This window comes from Xiphophorus hellerii, chromosome 7, assembly GCF_003331165.1.
Source record: "Xiphophorus hellerii strain 12219 chromosome 7, Xiphophorus_hellerii-4.1, whole genome shotgun sequence".
In the NCBI taxonomy this organism is placed as follows: Eukaryota; Metazoa; Chordata; class Actinopteri; order Cyprinodontiformes; family Poeciliidae; genus Xiphophorus; species Xiphophorus hellerii.
Window position 1 is genome coordinate 27,476,738 of NC_045678.1, and position 10,648 is coordinate 27,487,385.

General features: G+C 37.9%; 1 protein-coding gene across 1 annotated transcript; it reads left to right on the top strand.

Moving 5' to 3' along the window:
* The first annotated feature begins 3,438 nt into the window (after positions 1-3,438).
* Positions 3,439-7,959, top strand: LOC116723463 (heat shock 70 kDa protein 12A-like). Its single transcript, XM_032568435.1, has 4 exons — positions 3,439-3,784; positions 5,872-6,096; positions 6,208-6,379; positions 6,592-7,959. The coding sequence occupies exons 1-4, from the start codon at positions 3,503-3,505 to the stop codon at positions 7,704-7,706; spliced, it is 1,794 nt and encodes a 597-aa protein (XP_032424326.1). The 5' UTR covers positions 3,439-3,502; the 3' UTR covers positions 7,707-7,959.
* The last annotated feature ends 2,689 nt before the right edge of the window (positions 7,960-10,648 follow it).

Sequence of the window (10,648 nt, forward strand, 5' to 3'; positions counted from 1 at the left end):
CACAGATCTGAAACAGTCAAAAAACAGAAAGAACTGAAATCAGTCAAAGACAGGTACAGAAAGATGAAACATCATATTTACTGACCTGCTGCATAAATAACCAAACTAACTGTTTGACAGACTGGCAACACAGATGGCCGCTTCACTAAAAACAGGAGACACTGAGAGCATGAACAACCCGGTCAGTAAAACCAGACTGACTGAGATGTACGACAACCTGAAACTGCTGCAGTGGCCAAAAGTCAAAGATCAGCTGAAGTCCAGGAAGATCAACCCAAAGGAGGCCAAAGATCTGATTCAGGTAGATCTGATCTCAGGACGTTTACCTGCTGGGTTTAATGTCACTGTGGGTCTCATTTGACTGATATGGAACTGATCTCTGTAGAAAACATTTGGAAATGCATCAGATAAAATGAAGAGAAGGAAGCAGCAGATAGAAGAGATTTTCCAACAGTCTGAGTCCAGCAGTGGACTGACTCCTCAGAAGGTAACTGGACTGTAGAACAGCTTTCTCTACAGAATCATTAAAGCAGCATGAGGAAGTGTGTAAGCAGCATGAGGAAGTGTGTAAGCAGCATGAGGAGGTGTGTAAGCAGCATGAGGAGGTGTGTAAGCAGCATCTTCCTGTGTTCCAGGTTAAAGAGTACAGACAGCTCACAGTTCAGAACCCGCAGATGGTTCTGTTCCACACCAACAAAGAAGAAGTTCTGAAGGTATGTTTACAGAAGATCCAGTTTGGAAACCAGACAGAAAACAGATATATTTATAGCTCTGATGGAGCAATCAATGTGTAACATTGAACATTTCCTTCTCAGACTAGTTTCCCAGAATGTTTAGGTGAATTTCCAGAGGAAGTGAAGGTGGATCTGAGACCTCTGACCTCTGAATGCTACTGGCTGAGCTGCTTGATGGCTCTAAACAATCCTCCTCTTCAGCCGGACTGGAAGAACCATGTTCCTGGGTTTGACTCCTGGGATATTTTTCCTCGAGAAATCAAACCATCTGTCATGTAGAAGAAGCAGACGCAGAAATGAGGAAAACAGATTCTGACATCACTTCTTGTTTCTTAATTTTTATATTATATTTTATATTAAGGACTACTTGTATGATCAGAGGAACCTAAGTTATAGTGACTGGAACGGTAAGTGGTAGGAATTGTTTCAGTCAGTCAGAACTGCTCTTTGCTTGGTAATGAATGATGCTCTGCTTTCAGGTAAACAGCTATTGTTACTTTCATTTAATTTTATAAATAACTCAAAATGCCCCAGGAGAACTCTTCAGTGCTTTGTTGTGGCCAGTCACATTTACCAAACAGCACCACTCTTCTCATTAAGATGAACAAAGAAAAATACATGAGTGAAGAGTTTCATTTCAGGTTGCATCATATATTAAGATGTGTTATTGCAGGGGCAATTTTAAATTAAGTGGTCTTTGACAGCTTGTTAAAATGGGTCAGCTGGTCTTCACCCTGAAAGTTTGAGAAACACTGATTTAGAGATGTATGCAGACTACAGGGGATTAGAATTTGCAATTCAGACATGCTCACATGCTACCGCCAACAGCCAGTGTAGAAAGAATAATTTATCATCTCAAACTGTGGTCCCTGGAGCATTTGTGGTGCAGAGGCACACCCTAGTGGACAGAAAACAACTCCAGGACTACTGTACTTACAGTATATGATCAGAGGAAGCCAAGTTATAGCGACTTGATTCCTTTGAGCAGTTAGTTGTAAGAATTGTTCCAGTTAGTCAGAACTGCTCTTTGCTCTGTAATGAATGATGCTCTGCTTTCAGGTAAACGGCTATTGTCAATTTCATAATTTTTTTTTAAGTAACTCAAAATGCCAAAGTAGACCTCTTAAGTCTGTTGTGACCCGTCAACGTTACCAAACAGCACCACGCTTCTCATTAGGATGAACAAAGAAAAATATATGAGAGACTAATAACACAGACTAATAACACAGTTTTATATCTGCATGCAGTAGAGATTAAGAGGAAGAAAAATAGTAGGGACACAGGTGACTTCCTGTTGGAAGGGGGCGGGTCTAAAGTGTTGTCACCTGTTGACCATTTGAATGTGATGAGCTCTGACTGTGATGATACAAATGAAGTTTGATGCAGCTGGGAGCTTATATAGGGAAGTTATTCCAGATTTGAGGCTTGACCACGCTCACATGCTTTGATATAGGAAAATTCCTTTGATAACTTTTGAACTTCAATGCCTCAAGACTGTGCTGACTGAGTTTGAAGACTGGATCTCAAAAGCTGTAGGAAGAGTTTGCTCAGATACGACATCAATAAACTAGAGAAAATGGCGGCTTTGATCCAAAATGGCCGACTTCCTGTTGGGTTTAGACCATGACTTCAAGAAACTTTTATGTAGGTCCTGACAGATATAAATTTGTACCAAGTTTCATAATTCTGGGATAAAGCATGGCTGGGCGCTGATTTTTTAAAATATTCTACAGGGCGCTGTGGAGTAATTAGGCCACGCCCACCAAATGTTGGAACCGATTCCTGTTGGGGGGTGGACAAGGATTGATCTCAGTGAGTTTGGTGCAGCTCAGTTGAAACATGAGGAATCTAGAGCCAAACGTAACCTGACACTTCACCGCACAGCCACGGCTCGCCCTCCACTGAAAACTCTTGGCGCTTTAAAACAAGTGAGGCCAAATTGTTATCTGTCATCTGACACAAGATCACCTTGATTAGGTCAAAAGAGCCAGAGATGGAGCTTTCCAAGTGATAAAAGTCACTTCCTGTTCTGAAGGGGTGGGGCATAGACGACGTCAGACTATGACAATATAGGATCGTCAGGCATCCAACCAGGATCACTCATGCCAAGTTTGGTGCCAATTGACCTTATTATGTGAAAGTTATAGCGTTTTGTTTGTTTTGGCGAGTACGGCAAGTTTGCCGCTCTGCCATGCCCCCTGAATATATACGAAAAGTACATTTTTTCTATAACTTTTAAAGCCCTATGCCCTTACAGGATTCTGACCAAGAATGAAGCCGATAGGTCAAAATCCCTAGGAGGAGTCTGTTAAAGTTCGACGTGAGTAAAAGTGAAAAATGGGCAAAATTTATCCTTTGACCCAAAATGGCCACCTTCCTGTGCATTTTAAAGGGTACCTCCAAGAGACTTTTTTTCTTGATTTGGGGGATCTACCTACATACAGTTTCAGATCTCTCCGACCTACGGTTTCTCCCAACTCACGTTAGGGGGCGCTGTAGAGCAGTTTGGCCACACCCACTTGAGATTCCTGACCCTAACTCTAAATCCGAAAATTTTCCTTGGGGACAATTTTGGGTCAAGTTTGGTGAGTTTTTGAATATGTTAAAGGCCCCAAACAGCCACGTAAAGTGGTTGATAAACAACTCTGTCTAAAACAAATGTCAATGTAGCAGGAGGTGTGGTTTAGAGAAATAAATGCTGCTTGACAGCTGCGTATTCACACAGTTGCATTCCTCCCTTAACTTGACTAGTAGGAGTTTCTTCTGCAATGAGTGACTCGTTTGTCATAGCGATAGACTTTGGCACAGCATATAGTGGATATGCCTTTAATATCACAACCAAAAATGAAAAAAGTGATCCTTACTTGCCAACGTGGGGAAAGGAGTATGGATTTGACACCCCAAAGACTCCAACCTGCATTTTATTTAATGAAGATGAAACATTTCTGAGTTTTGGCTATAAAGCCAAAATTGCATACAAGGAAATGAGGAAAGAAGAAGCAGAGAAACATTATTTCTTTGAAAATTTCAAGATGGAACTCTACAACAAAGTAAGTATGAACAAATCCCTCGTAACTCTATAATGTAATGTTATAATGCACGTTCCCACATTGATCATTTCTATATTTTGGGTACAGCTTCCCCAAATAGTTTTTAGTGAAGATGTGTCTTAATAATATTTACATATTTAAATTGTATTAAATATAATTGCATATATTTTTTTACTTGTATTTTTAGATTTTCTATTTCGCTTTACTAATTAATTATTATTATTATTATTATTATTACTTACAAACATCCAAAAACACATTCATTGTTAATTCCACAGTTAATTCCAGGTTTTTTCTGACTTCATCGCTCTCTCACACCTTTCCTCCTCTCTACATGAAAATCTCCATCTTCATGAACATTTTGACCTCTTACTGGGCTACCAGCAGATAATCTGACCTCTTCCTCAGTCTGTCCCTCGTCTGTTTCACTTTCCTCATCATCATTCTCTTACGAATCTGCAACAAGAAAATTGTTCAGCTCCTACTCCTGCACTGAACAATTACAGTGGAGTTTTGCATTAAGAGTGAGTTTTTCTAATGGCTGATTAGTCTTTGCATTATGTTGCAGTAATGACTTTACCTTACTCCTCTCCATTTCTATAGCTCATCATGTTAACTTTAGGCCAAGTAGTCTCTTTTACAAACATTAATCTGTCATAAAAGCAGAATACCAGCTAAATTAGTTATCCTTCTATTTTAATACATCATTATATCATTAGTAAAATCAGTAAAACTATTTTAAATATATTATTTTACAGCATTAATTTAGCAGGCAGTCCTGAGCAGGAGGGATCCTCAAAGTAAAAAATTCACCAAACTAGAAATTTAAACAACAGTGAATAACCATATAACAGTCAGAGAAATATTCATGTCTAGGTGAAATAAGTGTTTGGGTAAAATGTTTAAGGGTAGCATAGTTGAAACATGCCCATGAGCTTTATTCTGCTTCAACCCTGTCAGATGTCCTAATATTACTAGTCTACTTTCTAAAACTCTGCTTGTGAACTGTATAAATTGTTTGTAAGCTCCCCCTTTAGAAATCTGACTATCCATTTTAAAGGTAGATTAGAAAGAACTTACAAATATACCCACACCTTTTGGATTTTAGTAAGCCCTGGCAATGATTTATAAAACACATCATATGATGTATCAAGAAAGCAAAAGGCCTCTTTGCACTGCAGGGCCTACCTCCTTTCACCTGTTGTACTTTGGTCCTCATTATTTTTACATTGAGCAGAGTGCAGCCTCAAAGGGTGCTGGGAACATGGAAGCTGCCGAAGTTTCTCCCCACAGACCATGGAACACATTTGTTCCTTGTTGTCCCATTCAGCTCCTTCTGAACACATTTGTAAATGAAGAATCTGAGGAAAAGATTTAACTCAGCTTTACTTCTTAACTAAATTATTCCAAAAATTTTCATCTGACTGTCATCTCAGAGTTGAATTTGGTGCAGCTGAATTACTGCTGCAGCTTGGAGAAATTTCCCCACTGGCGCGGAGCAAGATGAGGAAATCCACTCGTTCAGAAACTCTTGCCAACTTCTTGCAATTGGAGAAATGCTCTCTGATTTAAAGAACTTTGGCTGAAGTGGAGTTTCCAGTGTAGTACAGATGCACAGATTCATCATCCATATCACCATCAAAACCTTGAGCCATTTGAAAATAATGAAAAGAATTTGCCATTGAATATGTAATTATTATGATTTCAATACTTATGGCTAGGAATGAATTATAATGGGAATTTCTTGACAATGTTAGTCAAAATGACAGACATTGAGAAAGCCTAATGCTCATCTCTGTAGCCGGCCATGGAACCAATACACCAATCAACAATTGAACTCAAACCAGCCTCATCCAGTCGCCCCGATTGGAACCACAGCTCTCTGGGTTTCAAGGAACGGGATGGGGCCAGACTGGAAGTGCTAATACCAAAAGCTGGACCCAGGTTTGAAGCCAGAATGGGCAGAGCATTACTAATTAATGCTAAATATAATTAAATTATAATATAACTAATATAATTTCAAACAGAAATGAAGACTGCTTATACCACTAAGCCACTGTATCTAATATCTAAACAAACATCTCCAGGAACTCAGCAATAATCTGAAGATTAAAGACGCCGTTGGAAAGTCTATGAAGGCATTGAAGGTTTTTTCAGAATCTCTGAGATTTCTTAAAGAAGATGCACTCAGAACAATCAACCAAACCACAGGGAGCATGGAGTTCATTCCCTCTGACTTCACCTGGGTTTTGACGGTTCCTGCCATCTGGGACCTTTCAGCTAAACAGTTCATGAGAGAAGCTGCAACTCAGGTAACACAAGGTTTTACAATGATCAAATTCCCCTTTGAGGACCAACAAAATACATTCTATTCTAATGAAATTGTGAGATCTTCAGAGTTATGAGACTTTGTCTTTTTGTAGGCAGGTATTGTAACAGAAGGAGATGAGGAAAAGCTGGTGATGGCACTGGAACCAGAAGCAGCTTCAATCTGGTGTAAGAAGCTTCCATCAGATGGTTTCATCTCTGAAAAGCACAATGAAGAGTCACTGGATCAGTCTGCAGGGACTCAGTACATCGTTGTTGACTGTGGAGGTAATGTGTCTGTGATTCTGATGCAATGTGTTATTGAATCATTCACAAAGCATTTTTAAATTTCTACATACAAGAACATTGTAAGACAGAATGTTTTGGGGGAAGGGATTGCAGACTGTTGTGAACTAGAATGACTCCAACTTCAACAGATGTGTTATTGTTATTGTTATTATTAAGCCAGCCATCTGTATTATACCCTCTGTTTATTTAAGGAGGAACTATTGACATCACTGTTCATGAAGTCCTGGATGGAGGAGCCCTGAAGGAGCTGCACAAGGTCTCTGGAAATGATCTGGGAGGACAAACTGTAGACAGAAATTTTAAGCAGTTTCTCAGAGAGATATTCCCTGAAGGAGTCTGGGATCAATATGAACAAAACTCTCCCAGTGCCGCTCAGAGAATTATGTATGATTTTACCTACCTCAAACAGTCTGAAAAAGATGTTCAGATTAGCTGCCCATCCACACTGGGATCATTAATTAAAGACAAATCAGACACAGAAAACTTTGTTCATTCAGAACTTGGTGCTTCCTGGGACGGTGATTTCATCAAAATCTCAAGAGACAAAATGAGGTCTTTCTATGATGAAAGTCTGAAGGGCATCACTGAGAATCTCAAGGAAATCTTTAACTGTGATCTCAACATCAAGTACATTCTGTTAGTGGGTGGGTACGCTCAGAGTCAAATTCTGCAGCAGCACATTACTGACCAGTTTGGACAACAGTGTAAAGTTCTGTGTCCTTTCAGAGCTCAGGAGGCGATTATGAGAGGAGCTGTAGAGTTTGGTAGAAACCCAAATGTTGTGGCTTCTCGGAAAAGTTCCTATACTTATGGATTTGCTGTTTGTGAAAAGTTTGATGAGAGCAAACATAAGGAAGGAAAGAAATGTACAGCCGAAGGTGTGGACTTGAGTCGAGATATTTTCAGGAAACTGGTGGAAGAAGATGAAGATCTTGGTTCAGAGGATACCAGAGAGTTCTTATGTCGTCCAGCAACGGCAGACCAGGTAGAGATGAATCTGAGATTCTTCCGCTCATTAAGAAAAGATCCAGTGTATGTAGATGACTGGGGAGTGGAAAAGGTTGGTTCATTCATTGTAGACATTACTGGAGGCGGTAAAGTCAATCTGAATATTAAGTGTGGCTCCACAGAGATAAAAGCTACTGGGACCAACCTGACTACTGGAGAGAAAAAAGAAGTCAAAATTGACTTCATGACCACAGATTCAGATGGTGATGTTGGTGTTGGATCCAGTTCTTACTCAGAAGAATATACTTTAGATGGTGCTGATGAAACTTGTTGCCAAGAGGTTTATGTGTTAGAGTGAATCATCATTGAATCAATAGAAGCATTTCCCAATGAAAGTGGTTATGAACTATACGCCATGGTGTCATTGATTATGTAGTAGATGAATCCTCGCCATATGGTGGTGGAAAGTAATAGACATACTGTCTGAAATAAATCAACATTTGTATGGAAGGGATTACTAAAAAGCAGAATACATGTTGTTTTTTATCTTTTGTGCAGAATCAAGTCTAGAAATAATTTTATTATTATTTTAATTATTTTATTAAAATAATGCTAAAGTTATACAAGATTAAAAAAAAATAAGGTGGAATATGTGCTGTGGTGGGAAGACTTCAATTTTAAACTAACAAGATTAATATGGTGCAAAATTTTGTGGCTTGTAATATCAGTCGAGTTTAAATACTCAGCATTATTATCTTTCAAAGATAATTAATCACTGTTTGCAGAATGTGGTGCATTTACTGGATCCTGCATTACTGCATTTAACTGCTTCTGAGACACATGTATGACCACTTCTGGTTCAAAGTTGCTTTTTTTTTCTTTTTAATTGCTATTTGTTTTTTTATTGATGAATAATGACCAAATCATAATGAATTATGAATTTGAAAATAGCCTCACAAATTTATTACAGCTATAATTCTGACTTTTATGAAATATAATGAAGAAATTATATTATATTATAGATATAGAGCCTATTATAGATTATATTTTTACATTAGTATTTTGGATTTACATAGAGGCTTGTAAATGCTAAAATGCTAAAATAAACAAACAGTATAATAATAATAATAATAATAATAATAATAATAATAATAATAATAATAATAATAATTCATTCCAGAAAAGTGTTATAGATTCTTCTCGTGATCCTGTATCTGGAGGGAGGTTCATACCCACAGTTATCTGTTGTAATTCTAAAGATGTTCATTAGACCGACAGCATTCACTTTGCTGTGTAGTTTTTGCTTTTAGCATATTCTGCACTTATCTCTCACAAGCTACATCCAACATAGCGAGTTGAAGCCTCTTGCCACAATTTATTTGAGTGGGTGGTTTGCTGGAATCAATAATGTGTCATGTATTTCAGATTTGAAGTTACTCTGGTGACAAGAGAACTCAACTTTGCAGCGTTTACAAATATCTTCAGTTCGATCAGGACTGCAGTTTTGAAATTAAAATGTTCATATATGTGCTGCCGCAGTATTAAACCCAATTGCTTTTTTAGTTTTAGACACATTATGACGCCCATTTCAAGTCAACACTAAACATCATCCCACCCTATTTGTGGCTTTTTATATCTAGTGAGCACAGACTTGGAAAATAACAGATTCAAAAGACTATGTCAATGATTGATAAAATAATCGTTGCTGTTAATCAATTAATGCATTAATGGCATAATGAGTTAAGTTGCTCAACCCTAAAATAAGCATAAATTACCTTAGACAAACCACCATCCTGCTGTTGAAAATGGCAGTCTCCCATACAATAAACAGTTCAGTTTTGTCATTCATATAGTTTAATTTCATCCAAATTAATTTAATTACTACATCAAAAGATATTACTCTTCAGTAGTATCCTACAGAATGGCCTTTTGGATGTTTTATACCTTTGCTTGAAGATGATGTAGAATAGCTTTATATATATATTTCAGTCAATTGACATATATTGTATTCTTAGTTTTGTTGTCAAGTTGTCATTGTTATTAGTCTTGTACTGCGAAGATGTGAAGTATACTTTTACTTTTTGTGGTTAGATAACTGTGGATCACCTGGGAGAAGATGAGCATGAACAAAAAAATGGAGTATTGAACCTGAGCTTGTTTGTGATCTTAGCACCAGGTGGGTTTTGTTCACATCTTTTAGTGCTGCAGGCAACAAAAACCAAATGGAGAAGCTGATCCTGATAAAATAGTGGCTAAATGCCACTTTCATGTAGCCTCATTTGTAAGAGTGAAATTACTTCTTGAAAATAACCTTTACGCTGGTAATTTTTGTTTTTACAAATTGTTTCAATGCTTGGATTTACTACTCTAATTTGAAATGTCATGTTTCTATTAGCTGTAAAGGAAAATTCATAATTAACAGAAATAAAATATTTTTTAACAACCATCTGTGTCTGATTTAACTTCAATGCTCACAAAATTAAACATTAAAATAACACATCCTAGATTTTAATTAATTAAATACATTCTCACTGAAAAGCTTTATTAACACAGTGGAAGTGATTGAAAGGAAAATAGCACAAACCTTATCAATGTAAATCAAAGATTTTTACACCTTGGAGATCTGGATTTGGGTTCACACTCAAGTGGAAAATAACTTGACTGCTTAATCGTCAGTTAATTTTCCTCAATACAAGCCTAGATGAGGCTCAGTAGTGTGTGTGGCCTCCACATGTCTGTGTAAACTGCGACATGTTCCTGATGAGACTGTGGATGTTGTCCTGAGGAATCTCTTTCCAGACCTGTATTAGAGCATCAGTCAGCTCCTGAGCTGTTTGTGGTGGATTGACCGAAATGTAATGTCCCAGATGTGTTCAATTAAATTCAGGTCTGGGAAACGGGCAAGCCAGTACATAAAATGAATGCCTTGATCATGTAGGAACTGCTGACACATTTCAGGCCCACCATCGTAATGCAGGTGGTGAGTGCATTCCTCTAATTTACACGCCACTCCATACTTTTGGTAGTCGGGGCAACTCTGCTTAGCACATGGAGGGCTGTGACCATATATAATTCACGATAACACCGGTAAAAAAACTTGCCCAGTAAAATACATTTTATTGTGAAATGCTAATTTCCGTGGTGTAAATATACCATCCCATTATCCATTGCCACGATATAGAAGTTGGAAAGATGAAAGTAAACATGGCGGAACTGGCATACAAAGAAGAAGCTGGTCAGATGGCTTACAGTCTGGACTGGACTAAATTTCACAGAATTAGCTGCTATCTGTGATAAGGT

Bases quoted from the DNA above. Each gene is read 5' to 3' on its own strand.
- LOC116723463 (XM_032568435.1), top strand. From the start codon at position 3,503: ATGAGTGACTCGTTTGTCATAGCGATAGACTTTGGCACAGCATATAGT. The intron at 3,785-5,871 runs GTAAGTATGAAC...AAACATCTCCAG, and splicing joins AGATGGAACTCTACAACAAA to GAACTCAGCAATAATCTGAA. The intron at 6,380-6,591 runs GTAATGTGTCTG...TGTTTATTTAAG, and splicing joins CATCGTTGTTGACTGTGGAG to GAGGAACTATTGACATCACT.